The 24,221-nt window shown below is 40.1% G+C and overlaps 1 protein-coding gene across 9 annotated transcripts in view; it reads left to right on the plus strand.

The window, feature by feature from the left end:
• EBF1 (EBF transcription factor 1) overlaps positions 1 to 24,221 on the plus strand; it is a 284,529-nt gene that overhangs the window by 175,646 nt on the left and 84,662 nt on the right. For 5 of the 9 annotated variants that reach the window (XM_069772889.1, XM_069772890.1, XM_069772893.1 and 2 more), the window contains exons 7-8: positions 1,623 to 1,704; positions 9,622 to 9,763. In XM_069772889.1, the coding sequence (XP_069628990.1) occupies positions 1,623 to 1,704; positions 9,622 to 9,763 (224 nt within the window). The remainder of the gene's footprint in view (positions 1 to 1,622; positions 1,705 to 9,621; positions 9,764 to 24,221) is intronic. The other 4 variants (XM_069772891.1, XM_069772892.1, XM_069772895.1 and 1 more) reach the window with 1 other exon arrangement.

The following is a 24,221-nucleotide window of genomic DNA, read 5'->3' on the forward strand; positions in this document are numbered from 1 at the left end:
ATTAGAGGCTTAAAAAGACACACACATGTACAACAAATAGCACCAACTTTCTGTTATTGAATATCAGAACCTGCTTGATGAGAAAACCTAATGGCTTACACTGCTCTTTATTTTAGTGTAAACAAACACAGTGTCTTGAAACCCCTGTTCAAGTGTGGCGGCTGTTTATTTTATGTTGATTGCTTGCTCTTATTTAGGAGCACAGGTCTAGAAGGGACTTCCTGGGTCAGGAGATCCAGTCCTTGATAATCCCAAGCATCACGCTTTATAATCCTCCTCATTACCTTATTTTTCTTTAATGCAAACAGTCCCTTGTAGTTTCAATTTCTCCTTGCAGCCATTTGCCTAGTATTATTTTCTTGGCATGGAGGAACAAGCACCAAAACGTGCCTTGTTGAGGGGCGGCATCACAACTAGAGCAGGGCAAAGAATGCTGCTCATCAAAAAGGGATTTTCTGAAGCTGTTTACCCTGCAGTTTTGCCTTTCTTGGTGGCAGTGTGTGCAAATTCTGCTGACCTAGCATTCAGTTTGGGTGCTAAAAGATGGATGCTTGCAAAAGTTAACTTTCTGATTTAAAGTAAACCAGGATCAAACAATTCCCCGCCCTGCTTTTGTATGTGGAAATAGGTCAGATTAGCTTCTGCTTAGTCAACTGATGGTTATTGCAAGTGTAATGCTGCTCTGTCTGGTTGCGCTAGGTTTTAAACTTGCTGTAGGATTAAATTTTGCACGGCTGAGCTTTAGTAGACCTTAGTCTGTAGTTTATTTTGGACAAAAGATTGATAAACTTTGGCTCTTGGGGAGGAAGCCTGGAATCTGAGACCCACTATTATTCATTGACTTGTCTTTATGAGTTTACAGTCCACTGATGCATAACACTGAAGGAAATATTTTCAGTGAAATGTTTGCTTTTTTCTTTGGCTTTGTAAAATGCAATGTCTTTTCTTAGAGATATATGTCAGGGTCATATAGCTACTTCAGTGAACTGTGTATGGTCAGGAAATAGACTGCATTGAAAATATTTCATTTTTCCGTGAAGTAAGTCTTTTAACCAAGACTTCCCCCTTCTCCTCTCAGGGTTTTGGTCTCCCACTAATCCTTATTTGAGCATTAATTTTATGCACAAACTGGGTTTAATTGTGGAAGGGAGATTTCAACTGTATGGAACATTTTCAGTGTTTTTGTATTAAATAAAAATTTGCACACGACAGCGAACTTGTAAAACAAAACCCCATTTATACAAAAGGGAATTTTCTTGGCTGGCATTTTTCTGTCCTCTTTTTGCTGTGCTGAAATATGTGTCTCTTACTTCCTTGCTGCTATGGATGGCACAGCAGGGCTGGCCATTGAGCGTGATAGAGGGACTGACTCTACAAACTTTAAGGGCTCTGACACAACAGATCTATTAATTTAATGCTTAAATGTTAGGACGTGCTTACATGTTTTGCTGGATTGGGGCCCATGAAAGTTCTGCTCCCTCTTTGGATGGTCAGTGGGATGATTTATCCGGGTAGGGAATACTAATGTAAGTTAGGCTTTGTTGGACCAAACGTGCAGATGTTACATAGTATTACTACGCACTGTTTATAAGACATTAATGTCCGTTTCTCTTTCTCCACAGGTTCTTCTTGAAATTTTTCCTCAAATGTAACCAAAATTGCCTAAAAAATGCAGGAAACCCTCGAGACATGCGTCGATTCCAGGTCAGTCGGACACGCTTCCTCCTTTAAAAATCAGCAGCTGTTAGGGACAGAAGTACTTTGACCCAAACTAACCTAGTAATTCACTAGAAGATGCTAAAAACATAAGGTCACAGAATATTGCCTGAGGACTTCTTGTCACAGTAGAATTGGCAGGAAGTAGTTGGGTTTTCTTGCTCTGGGCAAGAGAACTCTTGAAGATAATGTCATCTCCACGGGAAGTGAAAGCATGAAAAGGAAAAATCAAAATGACCTCACTGTTGTTTTAGGTTATGGGGCTACCCTGCTCTGAGATATTCTTTTCTGCCTGGGGAACTATTTGCCTTCATGTAAACACTAAGCGAGCACCATGTTTATTGGAAGGGGCAGAGAAGGGTATAAAAGCAATTAATAAAATCAGGCTCGTGGCTACACTTCAGCAGTTATTCTTCAGCAGCGCTAAAGACTCATAAACATGCATCAATGGGCTGAAGTTCTATCCCTGTAGTCAGCACTTGGAAAAAACTACCATTGGGTGTATCTTTCTTGGCATGCTTTGGGCTGGTATTTTGCCGCTGTTGCAGCATGTGGCAGCGGGGCTTGGGAACTGTAGTATCAACACAGCTTCAGATGGCCAAGGAGATTTTTTTTCGCTACACCTATGTCTACAACTACTTTTGGGATCCAGTACAGCACTGTCCCTTGGGAAGATGGTCTGCACTTGCCTTCCGCAGTGCTGGCAGCAGAGTGGTGTGGTGGCAATGCTGAGAAATAGTTGCTCCAACCCTTTTACTGAAGATGTGGTCCTTTGGCTGTGCCAGTAATGCATTACCTGAGTATGTGCTGCATAAAAATATGGGGTAGAGAGCCTAAGGACCTTCTCTTTTGAGGAGGAGCGTATGTGGCCCAAGGAGAAAACATGATAGAGTCAGTCAGTGGGGTTTTGCCTCAGGGTTTTGAGGAAGAAGTAGGAGATTTGTCCCATAGACTACCTGGGTCTCTGGAGGAAGACAACTCCAAAAGACGGCTGCTTTCTGAAGTAGCTCAGGACCTGGTTTGCTTCTTTTCCAGCATTGTCGCACTTAAATAAAAGTGCTAAATGCTATGTAAATGGCGATATTATTTATATGTAGAACATATGTCTTTTGTTGAACTGCTTAATTGCAACAACACTGGAAGGCAGAAGGGTGTTAGTTGCCCCTCTGAGCATAGAAGTGCGGAAGTGAGGAGATGTGGCCGCAGTGATTAAATTAATCAGTATAAGAGCTAGCATTAGCATGGCAGAGCCCTTGGCTTCTCACCCCGCACTCCTCCCTCCATCACGTTTCTCCTGTGATTGTCACTGAAAGAGAAAGTGGAAAAAGGACTCTCACCAGCACAGGGATTTAGGCCAAGCAGTCACCCCTGGGGCCTGTCAGAGCTTGCTTCACAACATGTACACTCTGCTGGGTTTGTGCTCGTCCAGGCTCGAGGCTGATTTTCATATGGTAATGCCTTTGCGTGTTCTCTCAGAACAGCAATCAGGAGCCTGTGTCGGCGAGTAGGTAGGACATAGGAAAGGTTGTTGATCTCTTGACTTGTAAAGACATTCTGTCATACAAACCCAGCTTCACAGCAGTTGAGCTTTCCGTGTGTAAACAGAGACTGCTTAATTACACAGGTCATGTCAATTAGTGTGACCTTAGCATTTTCAAGAAATTAATCACTTTCAGCCGAGTGAACCACTCATACTATAATACAGGGTGGTATTGAAGCTTGCAGCATTCTGTTAAGTGCCCGGGCTTATTGTTTCACAATAGCTGCTTTTGTTTCTTTTCTTTTCTTTTTCTTTTTTTTTTTTTTCTTTTAAATTTTGAACTTGTTGCTCTTAGCAATAGACTTCTTAAAATAAAATAGCCAGACTCTACGGAGTCCAGGCTTCATTTATCATTTCTTAGGGTGAAAAGGACCAAGCATATACATAGTATCTCAATGATATGATGCACCTAGATGTTTGAGACAATGTTGTATAGGAACCAAGTGAAATCTGGGCCCCTGTGAAATCAGTGAAGGGTTTGCTATCAGCTATGTTTGAAATGTTGCCAGTGACTTATAAGGTCCCTAACAGTTATGTCAAAGTTCTGGTTAAAATCCATGAAAGTAAGGTATTTCCAGATATTTTAAAAAGAGTAGCATACTTGTTTTACACATAAAAAATGGAGACTTTCCCTTGCTTTACTTCATTCCCCTATCTGTGCTGGACTGTTAAGCAGCCTAGAGATTTGTCATCTTTTGGCCACGGTCTTTCATTCTTCAGTCCCCCCAAATTGCTAGGAGTTATTAGAACACAGATTATGGTTTTGGTGGGAGAAACAGTGAAGGGCCAGGGACACAAGTCTTGTGCTATTTAAGGACCAGCCCTCCGGTAACTTTCCTTTCTTAGCAGTTTTTAGTTTTTTTATCCTGCAGCAGGGAATTGTCTGATTATCATATGGTATGAGAGAGGTTAAGAAAGCACAGGGAAGAGGCAGAGTATGTGTTGATTCAGGCGACCTGTGTGTGAAACTTCATTCAGACTCACATATAGAAATGAATTAGGAAGTTTTATCCTGAACTTTGCATGCAAATGTAGTGGAGTGATAAACCTAACATAAAAGCAGTTGTGGGCCTGGAAGGAAATACATTTCTCTGCATGTCTGAGATGTCCAGGCACGTGACAACTGAAGTGGTGTCGAATGCCAGCAAAAGTGTGTGCTGGAGCAGTGCTGGCCCTGGCTGTGTCAGTTGTGTCTCTATTAGCAGAAGGAGACAGGCAGAGAGGAGAAAAGTATAGTACAATGCAGGGACTCAAGGCAGTTGAGTTGAATGTTCAACTGTGCTACAGACTCCCTGCTTGTCCTTGAGAAAATCGTTTCATCTCTGTGTTTCATCAGCCCAATTGCACAAAATTGGTGCACTTGGTGATATCACATATTGTCAGCTTTGTCCAACCTTGCCTTTTTATTCTAGAAACCCCATGGAGCAGATGCTCCATTTGGTTTTGCATTCTTCATCACAATCAGTCGACAATCTTGGTGAGATGGCGGTAGTGCCCCAGTTAGGGTGGTAATAATAATACCAAGTAGATGGTATCATGGGTGAACTCTGCCCAGATTTTATTTTGCAGCACTAAAAACTCATTCATACAACCTAAACAGTTTTGTATGTTATTGTAATTAATGAAACCCAGGTGCCCTAGTTATCTTGTTGTACTCTTGTTTTAGCACAACTGCTTGCAAACTGACACATGTCAAGTTTTAATTTAGAGGAAACTTTTCAGACTGAGTCACTGCATAAACCCCCAAACATTCACTTATTATGAAACCCTTGAAAGTCACTTAGAAATTGCCATGCTGTTTGATTCTGTTACCACAACCTCTTCCTCGGCCTAGGCTGCTAGTTTGCCTCCATGGGACGCTGCCACTCATGTTTGAATTGAAGCCACTTGTGTCTTATTGCAAATTTGCATATGAGACAGAGATGATGCTTCATGAATCCCAGATAATGGAATTTGGACGTGCAAGGCTCCATCCCCAGAGAAGGGAAAGGCCAAAAAAAAGGGCTGAAAAATAGCAGTGAGAGTTGCGGCCCAATTCAACAAGGTTATTAAGCGCCCAGCCTGTCCTCGAGCACGTGAGCAAAATTACTGAATGTATTGTACTTATGTGCTTTAATTTAAGCACCTTACTAAGTGTCTTGTTAAACCAAAAGTGATTTTTAGTTACTAGAAGAAAGCAAGCAACACATTGTAGGTAGAGGTCACCAAGTGGTGATGAAAATAAAGATGTTGCTGAAGCCATTTCTGCATAGCTTCCAGAAGAGCAGCAAGCACTGAGTTACAGGTTTAACACTGGTGACACACTTCAAACCTGGAAATCATAATCAGATTTGCTCTGCCTTTGCCACTGGATGTTGGGGACATCGCAAAAATATCAGAACCCTCACCACACATTGGAGAAAATTGAAAGCACAAGGAACATGCTGTGTCTTAATCAGTTAGCAAAGCTTAATGGGCTGTGGTTAAAAATGAGGAGTCATACAATGCTTAATTTTGATATATTAGGTGAGGTACTATAACAAATAAACAGGCCGAGTGCTAAACAGGATAAATAGCTTGATCTCCAGGCTCTTGGTCTGAATTTTTTCTTCTTTTTTTTAAACTAAGCTCCAAAGTATTCACAAACTGAACTATTTAATGGCAGGCAGAATAATTCACAGAGCTGTGATATGTTAATGTAGTTGATAGTGCCAACTTCATTGAAGAAAGTTGTAAACTGATGTGTTTCTTTCATACTTCTGTCTCCCCTGGTGTTGATAAAGGATTTAAATGCAAAATCTATGAAGGGCTAAAGCTAAAGCTCAAAATCATTTTCCATGTTTGCCTGTCCCAAATTAAAACTGTGTTTTGTTGACAAAATTTGGAAAGGTTTGAGATTTGGCAGGCCTGGTTGTCCCTGTGCTTACATTAATGTGTCAGCACCTCATTAATCATTTATTAAACTGTAGTGTGCCTTTCCCTCTGCTATGGTCTGTGTTTTAGGATGTCTCAGTACCCATTTCACATATACTTTGGCTCTCCCCTCCCCCTAATTTTATGATTTCTCCACAAATTAGTTTTAGCATGTGCTTTAACTTGAACATATCCCAGTCATTTCAAAATCAAAATGAGGAGAGTGTAGTATTTTTTTAGATTAAAAAATATGAGTAGAACTTGTAAATATGTAAGTGCTCTGTAGTGATCCAAGTATGTAACTGTGGCACACAATATTCAAGGTGTATTTTTTCTCTGTTAATTAGGGGCATTAATATTTTGTTAGTGCAGTGTATGTTCAATATTCCTGTATTAATGTGATTTTGCATTTAAAGAATTGGGCAGTAAGCGTGTGCTGCTTCTTACAGATGCACTATGAATAAGACAGATACATGAGAGTAACCACTTTTTTTTCTGCATTTCCTGAGACTGGAAACAGTTTCTTTTGGGGATTCCTTTTATAGTTTCTTCTGCTAACGACACCAGAGAACCACACCAATGTGGTCTCTTTGTAGTAAATCAAACTTTCTGTTTCGGAGGTAAGTAGGAAGACACTGTTAAGTAATTCAAAATATGTTGCATCAACAGTTTCGGAAACATGAGGGGGGAAAAATTAAATGTAGATTTACTCAAATAAAACTGACCTCACTAGGATTGTTTCCTCGAGTTCTTCCCTAGAAAGGTGCATGTATAGCAACAGCTGCTTATATGTATGATTTTCACAGGTTTGAGACCTACCTTGCTGTTATTACCCTTGACCCATTAGTCTTCTGGAATCCTATTTCTAGAAACATTCAAAAGTTTGGGTTTCTGCACAGGATTGATCAGCTTCAGTGGGAAATCTGTGTGCCCCTATATGGTTTTAGGATTGGGGAAAATATTTTATGTTGTAACCATTGTTATTAGTTGTAATAGTGTTAATTTTCATATGCATCTAAACAGACCCATAGAAGAAGATAGGGAGCTGGCATAAATCACGGAGCTGTGACAGGCAATGCCAGCTAAGGATTTGGCTCAAAATCCCAGTCGCAAAGAATTTACAATGGTTGCAAGTGCACAAATAAGATTGCAAACCCTGAGCCACTTACTATAAGATCATATTTTATTGAAAATATCATAAACTTTATTCTATCCCTCAGGAATGCAATGGATAAATTACTTTTGAAATCCCTTTTGGAATTTTATATATAGGGCTTGGGTTTTTTTTCCCCTTAGTTTGATTTCAGAAAAACTTACCTATAGTGTTTGGTGCTTTCTTTTTCCCAAATTTCCATCTGTAAGAGCTCTTGAATCATTTATTCTGTATTTTAATATCTTTCACTTAAAACACGCACAAAAATCTATTGCCTGGAATGCCATTCTGAGGGACGGTTTTAGGATCCTTTAGATGTAAACTATTCTCTTTTGTATTCCTCTTTTTAAAGACAAAGTCTTTGGGATTAGCTATGGGCAGTTTAGCAACTTTGCTTACTTTATATTTTTGAGCATTTTAATTGGTGGTCAGAAATAGGTGGAAATTTTTTTCTTTAACTTTTTTTTTTTTAGATCCCATTCAAGTGATGAAATTGAATTGTTGTAAGCGATCCTTTAAGTGTCCCCATTTGACCAACTTTGAGAGGCAGCAGCTTCCTGAGAGAGTTGAAGCAATGTTTGCCAATCCTTGTAAAGCATTTCACCTCTTCAGAGGCTAAAGCCTCTCAAAACCAAGAACAATTAAAGCGAGAGCCTTTCAGAGCGACTGGGGAATTCAGCAAAATAAATCAGAAATCCTCTGCCGTGGCTCTGGAGGCTTGCCTCATTATAAGAGCAGATCTATTAGCCCCCTTGCCATTGTCTTTCATTTCTCAAGTGAGGTGATTCTAATTAAATTAATCTGCATGTCAATCTATCGGTGATCAATCAAAAGGGCTGAGGTCCCCCTTTGCGGCAGTGTGCTTGCGGCTGACAGGGGCTGATAATGGAGGAAGAAATAAACTGTCGAGCAAAGTTAATTAGTCAACATAATAGGTGGATTAAACAGGAGCTGCTGATTGCTGTTTCACATGTCGAAGCATGAGGTGGGAGCTGAAACTGCAATTAACAGACAATTATTATATTTGGTTGTAAGAGGTCGCATGAATAAACATATCTCTGTGGGTTTCAGTTTTTAATCCCTTTCCCTGTTCAATGTAAGGAGAAGTGTAGGTCATTTCTTCTTATTGTTTTAGTCAAAGTTCTCAAAGGCGATGCGTGCTCCTGGCAAACCAGCAGTCAGCGGAAGGCCAAATCTTTGGCTGGGGTAAAACCCTGGGAATGCCATACTTTGCTGGGAAAAGACTGTGGGAGGGCACAGCTGAATGAAAGCCAGGGAAACTATGAGGTCGCTTGGTCTGAGCGGGGTGGGAGAAGACCGGGTGTGATTAGCTTGCAGCTCTGCCAGGGACTTGCCCCATGCATCCCCTGCTTCCTCCACGATGGTTCGTGGCTCGGGTACCCCCAACCTGAGCAGGGATTTCCTATAGGATGGTGCCTGCTGAACCTCAAGGTTGAGAGGTCCCTCTGGACACCTCTGAGCAGTTGGGTCTCCTACTCTGGACCCAACCCCTACCTGTTTGCCCCCGCTGGGTTGGCTCCTCTCCTGCCCCAGGCTGCTCTGGAGAGAAGTAGTGTTTGATCCTGCCTCCAGGGCAGTGCTTCTTTGTCTTCCTCCCTTTGCCTCAAACCAAATCCGAGGTGTTGACATTGAGATAAGTTGAGAAATACAAATAATTCTAATGCTGGATAAATAGGGTTGTGTTCTCCAGATCAAGACCTCACTGTCAAGCGTGCGTGTGTACACAAACATACCTATATGTACTCCCTAAGATAGAGCTTGGGAGAAATTTGGGCAAGTCCAACAACCTGTAGTGACTGTACTGAGGGGACAGCAGGAGAGAAGGGTGGGGGTGAGGTGTGCAACAACTCTCATTGCAACTTCACAAAATACATTTTTATTTTCTTTTATTCTGAATCGCTTCTCCTTTGCAATGTGAACAGCTCTATCTCCTTCAGCATGGAAACTGAAGGATAATTTAGGTTGAAACACAGCTGCCCTTGTATATAGGGGAAAAAATACTTAATAAAGATCCTCTTGTTAAAATGATGGTTAACAGTGTGCCGTCTGCCATGCAGCTACAAACTCTGCAATTTGACTTAAAACTGCATCAAAAGCTTTCGATGCCAAAGACCCACTCATCAATAGCGTCTCTTGTTAGATTTGTACAGCATAAGCACCAGTTATTATGCGAAATAGCTATGCAATTTTCTACAGCTCCCAGCTGTTATTTATTTAACTGAGTTTATTACACTCTGTGCTTCTTAAAAAACATACATATATATCCAAATTTTCCTCCATTTTGCTCTTGTGCTTGCAGGTTGTGGTGTCTACAACAGTCAATGTTGATGGCCATGTGTTGGCAGTGTCGGACAATATGTTTGTACACAACAATTCCAAGCACGGGCGGAGAGCTAGAAGACTCGATCCCTCGGAAGGTACGCCTTCTTATCTGGAACATGGTAGGCATATCATTTTCATTGGTTGGCATTGCTACTTTAAATGTGGATTTATTTGGTTTGTGTCTCTGGCTACTGGTTGCATCAAATTGTCCTGTAACAGTTTATACCTTTGGGACTGGATATTTTAAAGAGACCGGCTTCCAGACCAAAGGGGCAATTTTTCAAGTAGGTTGGCACTAAATGTAATGAAATGACAAACCAGTAAGCAAACATGGGTGCAGAGTTTGTCCTGTGTGTCAGTGAAGTGTGGTGATTTCTTTTTTTTTTTTTTTTTTGTTGCATTTATTCAGCACCCAAAATTGGATTTTGATCTTTTCCAAATTGCCTTGATTTTTAAATGTGCATCTAAAGGATGTTGCATATTTTCTGAAGTGCTCAGCACCCAAATTTCACATTGGATTTCTTCTATCTATAGAGTGCTGAGCTCTCTAGGAGATCCAGCTGTTCCTTTGAATTGCCCTAAATGAAAGCAGAGCCCTTTTGGAAATCCATCTGCTTACTCAAGCCATGGATGAGTGTTCTCTTCTGGCTCCAGCTGTGCCAGCTGAGGAAGTTGCTCTTCCCTGCATGCCACAGCTGCTTGCCTCTCCTCCCTGCCGCAGGCTATTCTCCACCATGGATGTGCCAGCTAAGATGGTTGTCGAATTGCTCCCTAGTCTCCTTCAGTCCAAAGAAGTTCCTTTGAGTTAAACAGTTTAAATAATAACTCTTTGCCAATCTAGCTTATTTTGCTGAAATGATTGAAGGAGAAATGGTGCAAGGCAATTTGTCTGGCTTTTCTGAAAGGGCAGTAAACCCCAGCGAGGGTGGGATGGGGGCACGTGGCTGGAAGCAGCCTGGGGGACAGTAATCTTTTCCATAGGATCAGCTGGTCCTGGAAGAGAACATCTGCTGGTGACTAGGTGCTTAAAATGGGAGTTGTTGAGTGCAAATGTACTTTCAAAAATCTGGATTTGATTAATGTTTTGTTTTGCTCTTTGTCCTCAAAGTTGATGACTACTACTGAAAAACAAAACAAAAACAGAGGGCATTTCACTCCCCTCTCCCTGTTCCAGCTTGGTAGAATAGCTCTTTGTCTTCAAAGCTGTTTGTAATCCTAAATTCAATAGGTGCTTGCTCCCTCTAAGACATGTGTACCCTCAGCTTCCATTGAAGTAGTTGAGTGTAGAAGGCACCAGTCCTTTATGCTGGTTTGTTTCACAAATATTTGCCAAGGATCTGATGAATAATTAAATAGATTTTTCCAAAGAGTTTGAAGAAACCAGATAAAATTTTCTCTGGGAAAGCGAATGCCACTCAGAAAGATGTTAACTAGATATGTTAAAAGAAATTATTAATACTGAGAAATGGGCAAATGTGTGGGTTTCTACTACTCAGTGGATTCCTGTGGAAATAGCTTTCTATTCTGTTTATGCTTTTAGGCATCAGTCCTGCAAGCACTTATGCATATATTTAAGATTATGTGCACATATGGTCCTGTTGGGATCAATGAGGCTTCTTGTGTCAGTAAAGTTGAGGGTATTGATAAGTGTTTGCAGAATCGGGTCTGTAGTTCACACTTACTAACCTAAAATTCTTAGCTCAGCAGCGTTTCTCATTATATAAACATAACTTACATCTGTATTTATTTAGCTCTAACTTTTTATGTAGGCTATGAGCCATTTTCAGCCATAATTCATGTTATAGAAATTTTTTTCATCCTGCCAACAACCTAATTTAATAAACAAACCACTGTCATAATTTTTGCTGAATTTTTGTAAGGAGTGTATGAACTCTGTCTTTATTAATTAGCAGAAGGCAGAACATTACAAAAGGAAACTTCCCGCTGTTCAACTTTGTGATCTTGCCGTTAAGTCTAGTCTTTCAAAAAAACACTCCTATTTTTTACTTATATTCCTACTAAAGTAGATGCCATATTTCCCCCCCCCCCCCATTGCTGTCTTCTCAGTGCATGCTTTTGGTCAAGACAATACTTACTTTCTCATACATAAATGTTCTTATTCCCATGCATCTCATTTTACCACAGCTATCGTTCCCACTCCTACTACCTGAAGGATCCTATTAGCAAAAAGAAACAAAAAAAGATAATGCTATGCTTACATATCTACACAAACCTTAGTTACTGTGCTAACATTAAAAGTCAACATCTGCAAAATATCTCCATGTGTACATTTTGTGGGAAAGGTGATTTTTCTAATCTACTTTCTCAGGCACCTCTCAAGCAACCTCATAAAGCAACCACTAGTAAATTCTTACTTTTGAATAGCAGCCTCCACACAACAAAATTGCACTCTTCCCAAAGGCTTGGTGGAGCCTTTCTTTATAACCTAAATCCTTCACTCCAGCTCTCCAGGAATTCTATGCACATTTGAGTCCAAGAGACAGGAAAAAAAAATTTAAAAAAACCGCAGTAACTGATTAAATGTTGTTATTAGATGTCTAAAACATTTAACTGAATGAAAAAAAAAAAAAGGAAAAGTCTCAACTGGGCTTAATGCTATTGAATTTTGGGCAACCACCACAAACCTTAGACCCATTGAAACAGATGGCAGTTTCCTCCACTGAAATTAATTTTTACTTTTAGTTTGAGTCCCAAAGTATATTATTTTTCTTCATTTTTTAAAAATTTTTATCTTGGATAATATCTTCAAGTGTAAGTAGCAGAGACAGTTTGTTTGCCTTTCCTCTTTCCAACTTTTCTGCCTCCCTCAGGAGGAGCACAGATTGGCCTGAACAGTATCTGTAAATGGTGAAATGGGAAGCTAACGTAGTCATGGCTAGTTTGTCTCTAGTTTATTGCTCTGGTGAGCAACTTCTGACCATAGGTTTTTAAATGCTGGGATCTAACTGTAATATACCCTTGACCAAATGTATTCCCATGTACTTTTCTAGATGTTTAACTCTTTAACACAAATATCCCATCGCAATAGGGATGAATGCCTGACTCTGTGAGGACTGGGGAAAGGGGAGAGGGGATGTAGCAAGAAGGTGTGCTGTGTGCCTAGTTCAGTTAGAGAATAGCCAGCTTATTTTTCCTTACAAAGTTGCATTGGGACATGCTGCTCTTAAACATGGATTTGCAGTTTATGTGACACTTAAAAGAGACTTTGAGTGCCAAAAAGCTGGAAAGAAGGCTTTACCTCCCGAGCCACTCAGGAGCCTGGTGTCTCCACATTTGGGTTTTACCATCTCATTAGCAGGTAGCCTGGATTATTTTTGGGACATCCAGCACATCTCTATTTATATCTTGCTTGTGAGACAGCAAAATGAAAGTTCTTTTTCGTAGCTCATCTTTCTGAATATAACTAGGAACCTAGATCATGGTTTCATATCTACACACTGTCCTCCTTGAAAACAGTGGGTTAAAAAGCTCGTATTTCAAATAAATATATATATCTTTCAAAAGTAATAGTTGGCAAAGGCCAATTATTTCATACATCTCTGTGTGGTATAAATAGGGTAAGCCACAGTAATCTGTGGTTTTCAATAATTATCACTTTTTCATTCACAAATATTTGGATCCTCACTTGTTTTATATTTATGGTAAACCAGAAAGCCTGTGTGGTTGACCTTTCTAAATTGTACATATATAGTAAGATGTATAGAGAAGAGCCAATAGGCCCCAACTAGTAAAATATATTTCAGCTTGTAGTTCATCCCAGGGTGTCAATTTTAAAAGCAAAATCTTTCCAATGCAATTGAAGTGAGTAGCTTACGGAAGGGGGGAATTCTGACAGGGTTTGCAACAACCCTTTTCAAGTTTACCAGCATGAAGTCCACCGCTGCAGATGTCTGCAAAGTTTCCAGTTAAAACTCTCATATTGCTGCAAAGTAAGAATTCTTTTTCCCCCCAAATCTTTGAATGGCTTTACAAGAATGTAAAGCCAATTGCAGCATCAGTTTCTCTATTATTTTTCCTCACTGGCAGAATGCAATGCCCTCGAAAAATGATAGTCCCTGAGACCCTGTCAGTTTGCATGCTCTAACACTTTATTATCTAATGATCTAATATGCAACAAGGCAAAGAGGGGGTGCTTATCACCCTGACAGGATGCCTAAGAGAAGTGACTAAATTACTTTATGTACCATTAGCGCTAGCTGCCACGGTGAACTCACTGTGAGCATTTATGCAAATATTCCTGAATATATTCAAGTGGCCTTGTCAGGAAGACGACTGACAAGCAGCTTAAATGCTTTGGTTTTTAAAGGGACAGTTTTATTTCTTTTTCTTTTCCATCCTCCTCCTCCTCTTCCTCCTCCCCATAGAAGAGCACTGAAGAATTAGGTGATGGTGAGGTTTGCTGGCAATCTGATTCTGAGTCAGCTCAACAGCAGCAAAAGATGAAAGATGCAGGGTAGAAATAGGGACAAATTATAAGACATGATGTCAGAATTCGCAGATGGAAACAGAGACAACCATGATTTCCAAAGCAATGTCCTGCCCTTATTTTAATATGAAATATACATAAATCTTTGTGTGTGTCTATATCTAAAATAGGTCATTATATAGCAAAACCATTATTAGTGGCTGCCTTATACTGGAAATGATAGTGCATGGCTGGATTATTTGATCACTCTATTGCGGTACCTGAAACGGTCAAGCTTTCACAATGTTGTTTTAGTTCATGATAGTAGTGAGTGATTCAGAGTGGTTGCTGTCTGCAGGTGCAAAACCTCCTACAGTAAACGAAGAGTAGTAGTTGCTCTGCCTCAGCTGGGTATGTCAGGTAGATCCTCTCGTCAGCAGTGGGGCATTTAAAGAGCTTTTCTTGCCAATCCTGCCCACCCTGGGCAATCTGAGAGCCCACAGTCACCACAGTAGGTACATTCACAGATTTTTGTACTAGATCTTCAGATTTGTGATTGCTAGGCTGTGTCTTTGTTGATTAGATATTTTCTATTTAGGTTAATAAAAAAGAAAAGGTTTTCCCCACCTTATAAATTATTTTGAGAGGATAATCTTTATTTTAAAGCTTTGAGACTGACTGCCTTTAAGTATCATTGTTATCTAGTCTGACTGGAACAGAATTGTTGAGAACAGTCATTGTATACCTTGAATTTAGCTGCATGTGCTGGGCACACCAGCTGATGGTTCCTGAAAGATGCTCAGAAATCTTAGTGACCTGGTTCTTGTGCTGTAGGTGGCTTTGCCACAACATTAACCACTACATTTTTGGTGTGTGGAGAGTCACGAAGAGGATGGCCCTACCAGCTCCATTTCAACCATTTCAAACCTGAATCCCTTGGTGTTGCATGTGTCCATGCTAGTCGATGAAAGTGTTCATACAAGACAAACCACTGACTGGAGCAAAAACTATTAGCAAGTTGAGAAAGGTTAATCTTCAATACTTGATACATTTTACCCTTAGATGGTATAGATTCAGATACTTAATCAAAGTTAGGGACTACTGCATTCACAGACTGGCCAGGTTTAAACAAAGAAACTTTAATGTTTGACTTGTTTCATCTGTGGATGGAAGCACCTGTTATATCTTAGTGCTTCACTTAAGAATGTTTTTGTGATTATGTGAAAAATATAAACACACAAGCTTTTTCTGCACTGTATCATTCCATATAGAGAAATGCAGTGGGCTTGATTTATTATTTAGAAGGGAAATATTGAAAAAAAAAATTAGGATTCTACCACTCTACTTGAGGGGATCTTGTATGTTATTCTGAGTTACGTCTGCTTTCTAATTTACTTTCTATGAGGGAAGAATACCTAAGGTTGTTGGACATCTCTATGCATACACAAGGGAAAAAATGTGACTTTCAGAACATTGCACAACATGGATAGTAATAACAGTAAGTGAGCCTTGATATACTGAAGGATTGCAAAACTTCAAGCTGGAAATAATTTTCTTTACTTTTGCCAAGTTGTCTTTTTCATATCGGTTCCTTCATAAATGCAGTGACTCATAAATTCAGGCAATTTTTTACATAATGGCTTGTTATGTGTTCTTGGAGCTTGACCTCACCGAGCGTATAATATTAACCTCTTCACTGCCCTGTGGACTTACTGTGTGTTTCTAATATAAGTGAACACACCAGGTCTGGATTAGTCCAGTATATGTACTCAAATGGAGCTAGAGCATTTGTCCCTCTGAAGAGACAAAACATGGCCAGAAAGTTAAGGTTCTTCACCTGAGAGAATTTCTGGAAAAAGACTCCAATATGATCTCAACAAGATTTTAACTCTGGGGACCATTGAAGTAAGTTGCCAAAACTGTGGCAGGTTCTCTGCAGGTTGCAAATGTTAAGTCAGGATGTGGTATCTTCCTAAAAAGTACACAGCAGGTCGGGGAGAGGTTAAGGGTTTGAGTAATTCCTCACGCAGGAGTTGCTGGGTGAGGTTCTCTGGTGGGTGCTCTGCGGTATGTCAGGGTGTGTGATCGAAATGGTCCTTTCAGGAGTAAAATCTTGGGATCTGTCGGGTTAACAAAACATAGCAGAGCTCAGATTTGTGCAGCTCCAATTTAGGTCTCCAAAACTGTGTTAACTAAATTGTGCCCCACTGAATTATGCTGATGGTTTTTTTTAGTCTTCACCAGAGCAGAGTAGCTGTCTTCAGGCCCAGACCCCTGCTTCCTCTTTGGATATTACTGAGAATTTCACAAGAACGGGGTGGGTGGGTAGGTGGAGCTGCCCTTCTCACAGCCCATCATGTCCAACAGAAAGCAGAAAATCTTCTGTTTCTATTTGTCTAGGTCATAAATCAGCCATTAAGGTGAGGTACTCAAAAGCTTAGAATATCTGGCTGCCGCAATTTTGATCTTTCAAAATTTATTTTTAGTCTGAGGCTAAATGAAAGCAAGATTTTAATGATTTTCTGGGAGGTGGATTTTTAATGGTTGATTTCGGGAAGGAGATTGCAGAATTTCAGTTCTGCCATTAGGCTGTAGGTATTTCATGAAGTTGGAGGTTTTAGTTTGTGATTTTTTACATTATTTAAACATTATTTCATAACATATATGTACTAACACTGCTGCTGCCATGTCACAGGAGACTTAAGAGATACCATCTAAAGTATTCTAGTCTTTAATAAAAAGAATTGCTGTTACATAATGCCCATGGAAATACCTGCTGAAAAGTCAAATTTGGGTACTCCAACTACCACAGTTAGAAAGGATTCCTGCTTGACAGTCACTTATCAGGGATCTAGTGGCACGTTTAATCGAAAAAGGAAAAAATGCTACAATGGAAGCTGGAGACACCTTGATTTTAAAAAGATAAGGTGGGGCAGTTTCTACCCATGAGCAGCTGTCCTTCATGTTTTTGAAATAAATGAAAAATAAAACAGCCCTTCCCCCAGAATATCTAAACAATGTCAAGCTGTGATATGTTGTTACCCTCTATTGTTATGAGGATGTCACGAATTCATGGAAAAATAGTACCTGGATGAAGATGGAGCACATTTTGTGAATTTCCCAGAGGAGCTTTCAGAACTGTGCTCCCAAAATTGCAAAAAGAAGAAAACATGGGGAAAACTGTCATTAAAATTTGATAGAGATTTGTGTGAAAAAAACCTGTTTTGTTACAGCAGACAGATAAGAGAGAAAAGTTCAGATGGAAATTCTCCAGCCACCATGAGAGTTGACTCTTATTTGGAGAGTTCGACCAACCACTTTCTGAAGGTTTGAGGTTTCTCTCCAGACCTCAGAGGAATCAGAGTACAGTTATGCAAGTAGAAAAACCTTAGCTACTCTGTTTGGCAGAAACTTCACAGCTACCAGTACAGGAGAACATTCAGTAGCACTCAAATAGGCAATGAATATTCATAGATAATGAGCATTCATTACATTTCAATTTGCTTTGCTGGCCACCATGTCACTAATACAATGGCATCATAAGAGAGAAGAATGACATTAGGATTAGAGAAATGTTTGAGACATACTGCACCGTATGGCAGTGAAGTTCTGCCAGTCGTTGTTTTCCCAACCTTCCAAAATGTGCACACCAGCAAATGACAAAACATTATATTATTGTAATATGATTAATATTATTTCTGAACAAATTCCTCTAACTTAGCTTTTTTATTATAGGACACCTTTACTGTTGTTATGTTGGGAAAAGATGTTTTTTCACTCCAGTCCCCTGCTGATTTGGGCAGAGTACAAAGGAAAAGGATTTTGTGAATTGTGGTTTGTAAATGAAGACCAAGAACTAGTGATTTTTTGAGAACTCATCTGGATGTCGTAAAAGGTCATGATTATCAAAGAACGGTGTTCACAGCAGTTTGCAGGTATCTGGACACTTCCAAATGTTTCATGTTAGGCATCCCAGTATTTAAATACCCCAAAGAAATCAGTGATGATGAAAAGTCTCTGTTCCAATGGAACTTATGTCCAAAGCTGTGAATCAGCTGAGTGCTAACAATCTCAGGATTAATTTTTTGTTTAGATGAAAATTTTCCACCGAATTGTCATTTAGAATATTCTGATTAGAAAAATTCACAAATAATGAACTTAGTATTTTTTGCATCTCAGGCTGCACATCTTCTCATTGAACTGAGAGAAGACTGGTGTGAGCATTTGAGTCTCTCTCTTGCTGTCCATTGCAGGCTGCCTGCCAAGTGTTTCCCCAGCAAAATGAGTATTTGACAAAGCTCCTCCACATCCGAGGAAATGAGTTAATAGCATAAACCAGGAAACTGATGCAGAAAATGGAACCCACCAGGGTGGGATGTTTGGAGTGGTTATTCTAATCTGGGTTGCCATCTGAAAATTATTAATGTTAGTAGTAAAGAATAAAAATAAACTACTAATAATTAATATTGGAATGGAGACAGGCTTTGTGTTTGGCCCAAATCCAGAATACAAGATTTTCAGGAGTGCATGGCATTGCAAAAAGCTTGCTTTCATTAAAGCCAGTAGTACAACTTCATAAAATGTTTTTTAAAATCTTAGCCCAAACTGTTTGCTGAGCATAACCAGAAAGCTTTGTGTGTCACAATTAGTCCTTTCTGCTTCCCACCTTCATTCCATGAATTTATAGTTCTCTTTGTGACAGAACAAATCTTTAGCGTGAAAGTGACTGTAATATAAGCAGTGCTGGTTTATGACCTCATTGAGTGAAGTGAATAGGGTTAGGAAGTTTATTAAAAAGATCAAGAATAAAGTTTTATGAAAAACTTGTCTGAAATTTAGCAGTTTAAATTTATTTCTCAAAAGTAATTCAAACATTTAGATCTGCAAGTTGTGGTACAAGGGCCACTGTGAGATGCTTAACAAGATACTGTCCTTTGTGGAGTGGATGTTTCGGACTTTCTGAACTTCTGATCCATTTTTGTGAGTCAAGTGGTCACTCAAAAGTGTAGGTACCCAAAAGTGTAGGTACCCCAAAGCAATCTTTTTGGAAATACTTAGACCTAAAGCTCTCAAAGCACCAAGGTGCCTAAAGCTGCAGGTAGGTGTTTAGTGGGATTTTTAAAACTCTGGCTACAGAATTTCTATGCCTGTCTGCCAGGTAGTTTGAAAATTCCATTAGGTGCTTACTGGAACCACTGGACAGCTGGGTGCTTCCAAAAATCTGGTCCCAAACGCTGCAGGAACCTTTGTGCTTTTTACTGTACTACTGTTGAAGTGTCTGTTAGCAATGGGAGTATAAGGAAATTCAAAATTAATTATGTTTGGTTAATACCATATCATTATGGTTTTGTAGCAACTCTCTCGGAGGTTCTGTATCTATCTCGTGAAAAAGCAAAGTGCGTTTCCCACAAAGGTCCCTTTTGGGTTGTGAAATGGCAGCAGACGTGCTAGATCTCCCCTGCTGCTGGAGACTGAACAGACAGCTCGCATTGCTGTTCGCTGAAAAAGCGGGCTTGCATATGGAATTCATAGGTTTGGTGTTACCTGATCCATGCTGAGAGGGAAGGCCAGCACTCGGAGGTAAATTGCAGGCCTGACCGCAACGCTGCTCATCTTTCCAGCTGCAGCTTTAATTTGTGGGTTGGGGTTTGAGGTCACAGCGCTTCGCCGCAGTACGTTGAGGTGAGAGCATCGCTCAACTTCCTGGGCTCTTTGAGGAGATGAAGAGAGGGAAAAAATATTTCTGACCAGACTTGGCTCTCCGAGGCACTGAAAAGTAAAGCAACTCTGATTAGGGGCACTTTGGGGGAAATTATCCCTTTCCTGGGATTGTGACCTTGAAGGTGACGGCGAGTGCTGCCTCCTCATTCAGCCCTGAGTCTGAGCAGAGGTGCCTGCTGGAAAGCCCAGAGTCAGGTGCCTGTTCAGTATCGGCTGCCAAACATTTTTTATGGGGTTGCTTCTGGCTGCTTCCTACCTATGCTATCGTCTTGCCGAGGTCCCTTGGTACTTTCGGGAGCCAGCACGGAACTCCCGGTCTCCGGGCTTCCAGAGGTGTCTGCCCATCTCTGCTCATTGTATAGCGGAAAGAGGATCCTAATTTAGGGAGACTGCCTCACCCAGCCAGAGCTGGAGTCTGACTTTTTACATGCTGCAATGCCTTAGGTAGGTGGTCTGAATATGGCCCTAAATAAATAAATAAATAAAAACATAGCATGACTTTATCAGACACATTGAAAGAACAACTTCTCTAAGCATTTGTAGGCTTGAGTCCAAAGTATTCACTCAGATTTTCAGCGTGTTGGTTTTATGTGGTGTCATTGCTGGACAAATACTATGAACTATAAATATATTTTTATGCTTGTGTTTTTGCAAGTAAAGCCTAAATGGCTGGGAGAGGGTGCTTGATCCTGCATTCAGAGCAGCACAAAGAACAGAGGAGGAACACAGTCTGAAAGACACTGCACAGGAGAGACAAGGGGGTCTCAGTCTTTGCGATGCAATCAGGGCTTCTGCTTGAAATGCAATTCAGGTTACATCGCCTCCATTGCTGTCCCGCTGCCATCACAAACATGGGCTGAGTATTATATTGCATTCCTGAATCAAACCTCCCTAATAATGATGGTAATAATAATAATAATAACATTATTATTTTGTTTATTTTTCTTATCCAACCTTTGCATTCCAGGTAGTCATTAGTTTGTAGTATATTTCTGGCCAGGACAGCAATTTAGTTAAACCTTCTGATTGCTGGGATGCTTTTCTTACCAAAGAGCCAGATTCCCTACCTTTTCCCTTGGCCCAGGGCCTGGAAATCCGAGGCCATCCATCGGACCTCGGTCTCTCCGTTGGCAGCTCTGCGTAACCTGTCACAGAGACAGCCTGAGCACAATTTTTGCACATGATGAATATGGATCTTTGCTGCATCTGGCAGGCTGCAACAATGAATGCAGAAGACTGTCATTAATAGATAATAAAAGCAGAAAGCAACATTAATGGGAATAAGCTCTTCTTTTACTGGGACTGATTATTACTTTTTTGTTGGCCTGTGACTAGATGGAGCAGCAAATAACAGCTACCAACACTGTGTGCACGCATGTGTTTTGTTGTTGGCTGGTTTTTAATCTGGAATATTTAACCATGGTATCTTCAAAGTGCGATTGTGTCATACATTCTCATACACTAATAGATTTCAAAGATGAAGAGCCTTGCTGCTTTGTGTTTAGTCATGCCTTCATCTATAAATTTATGGCAGTATTATGGTTTAATGAATTGAACAAGTCCCAGAACAACAACAAAAATGCTTTTTTGTTTGAATTTAGATATTGCATACTTTGTTCTTCAAACGAATAATAAAATCAATATGTTTCTTTAGTGGTAAACTTCAGGCTAACTTCATCTCACATTACTAATCAAGTACTCAAGAATACGTGTGTGCACATATACATATGCGTGTGCGTCTGTGTGGTAAACAGGCGCTTTCAGTCATGGTGCTAGACATAGGCTGAACATTCGTATTCCAATAGTGATAGGCAAACCTCCGAGAACAGATGGAGCAGAGTTCAGCACAAAGGTTTAATCCTATCAGGATGATTCCTGTATGGCCATCTGGATAATCCGGTGCACAAATTCAGTGCCTGTTAAAAATACAACGTAGGCCAAGATTAGCGTCACAGATTTTCCACTAGACTTGTTCATATTTGACTTTATGATTCTCAGACTCCAGAAAATTGCATTAGAGAGCAGCCTGTGATTTGTGAGAGAAATCAGACAACGAATAAGAACTCTTAGGGTACTTGAATTTCCCTTGAAGAAACTGGATTACAGGCACTCCCTGTCCCTGCCACAACTGCTTTGTGTTTCTGTGCGGGTTTGTTCTGTTTCTGAAAGATGATTACTGCGAGCTCTCTGTTGTGGGCAGACTTTCTCAATTCTGCTGAACAAAGAGACTTCAGCTAAAAATTCATTTAAGTTGGGGCTCTTGTTTTTATCAGGATGAAATAAATTCTTTGTTTGCTGTAGAATCCATCTCAGGTGAACTTATGATTTGTTGCGCTATATAATATAGTGGGGGTTTTAACGGATTGGGGGGGTGGAGTTCCATTTTTTTTCTTTGTGATGCTGAAAGATTCCATAGAAGTTTAACTGATATTAATATTTAATTTAGGGGAGCGAGAATTTAGATTTAGATTGAACTCTACGTTTCATCTAGAGTAGTTTGTGTATCATTGACTAAATCTTGCCAGTGTGGCCATAATGTACCAGTGTACATCTGAACATCAAGACTTGCTGCTGGTGTGCTCGGGATGCTGAGCTTTTTACGCCTTGCAGGGATGGGATGCTGTAGCTCGTGAGCTTTTATCTAGTCCTGTGTTCTGACTCTGGGCAGATTTGCTGTGAGAGATTTACAGTTTTGTTAAGGCACTGATGGAAAATAAAAGAGAGAAAATGAGACCAAGGTGATGGTGAAACAAAACATGAATTTAGAAATAGCACCCGCCTGCCCTTCTGTTAGGTTGGGATTCAGCAAAACAGTAAACTACAGGGTTAACATTAAGCAAATTACTAGTTCCACCCCATAAAATGCTCTGCTGGTTCAGGACCTGAGTTAGCAGCACTGAAGGACCAGTCAGTTAAATTAAGTAGGTTTTGGGGTATGCGAGCTATGCAGTGTTGTTTGTTTTGACAGACTTTTAGGGTTGATTTCTATTATACATTTTGGGCTTCCATTCACAAGGTTGCCTTCATCCTCACCCAGAAATTGCATCAGTGCAGGTATTTTTAAACTTTAGTGAACTTAAGCAGATGCAGTCTCCTTTCTGGACATGCTTATTGTTTTTAAAATAGTCATATTGGCTTAGCTGGGCTCTGTAACTTCATCAGCGGAAGTTAAATCAGTAGGAAGCCATTGAAATTGAAATAGGAGAGGCATATAGGATTTTTTCACTGTTTTACCAACAAAGCTTTTAAAATCCACATTCAGATAAAATGGTGCAATCCCATGCATATATCACACCTTAGTCCCCTACGTGCTGTTGCTTTTGGCTGCCTGTCTTTTACGAACACTGCTCCTGCGCCTTTGCAAGTGACCCCGTGGGATGGAGGAAGGAGTGAAGAACTCGAGGTGCAATAATTTGGGGACTCATAGTAAAGCATTTCTCTTGCCTGGGGGCCAAATGTGCCTGTGCATCCCTGAGGGAGGAGAGCGCACCGCAGCAGTCACTGGTTTGGTGCTTGGGTCTGAGCAAACTTGTCCCCAGTTGTGAAGTGGGAAGCACTGCCAATATTTGGTAGGCCTGGCATGATATTCTTGGATGCGCTGTTTCTTCTCCTGGTCCAGTGTGTTTATATCCTCTGTGCAACCGAGCTGCCCAAGATAACAGAGACCGCGTCTGTGCTGGAGCTGAGTAGATGCATTGGTTTAGGCAGAGTGCTATGTTTGGCCGAGGCCACCCACAACAGTTTCTTCATGGCTGACTCAAAATGAAAATCTTCCAGCTTTGAGGCAAAAATAATGAATGCAAAAATTGTAGCTTAAAATCTGCTTGAAATTTCCTTGAAATAATAAATCAGAACAGTGCGTCAAAAAATTTCACAATAAAATTGTTAGGCTTCTTGAAAAAGAGAGTATGAGACAGCAGACATGCATATATATATTTTTCAAGAAAATTATATATGTATTATTTACTTTTATATAAATATTCATGTTTGGGCTGAACCTGTATATTGAATTTAACCAAATTTTTAAGTGTTTTTGCACCATTGCATTTTTATTGGGGAATTTATTATTTGCCAAACAAACATGACAGAGCTCTCTTTTGGAGGTTAAGTTTTACCAGCTTGCAGTGACATGCTAAGGACTCTTATTGTTTTATTAATTTTTGGAAAGCAGGAGGTACCTACCAAAGTAAAAAACAAACAAGAAAAAAAACCCCCAGAACTTCCTTTGTGGTGTGTAAGAGTTTAAAAGAATGAACAAAAATGCATATCTCGCAGTCATATAGAGATACTTAGGTTATTATTTTCATGGAAATGTTTTAAGTAAAATACACAGCAGATTTTTTTGTAACACATCTCTTATTATTCAGGATTGCCTCCTTTTTCCATGCGATCATTTTTCAGGCAGTGATCAACAACTGAGAGCTTTGGAA

The sequence above is a fragment of the Haliaeetus albicilla genome, chromosome 27 (assembly GCF_947461875.1).
Source record: "Haliaeetus albicilla chromosome 27, bHalAlb1.1, whole genome shotgun sequence".
Taxonomy (NCBI): Eukaryota; Metazoa; Chordata; class Aves; order Accipitriformes; family Accipitridae; genus Haliaeetus; species Haliaeetus albicilla.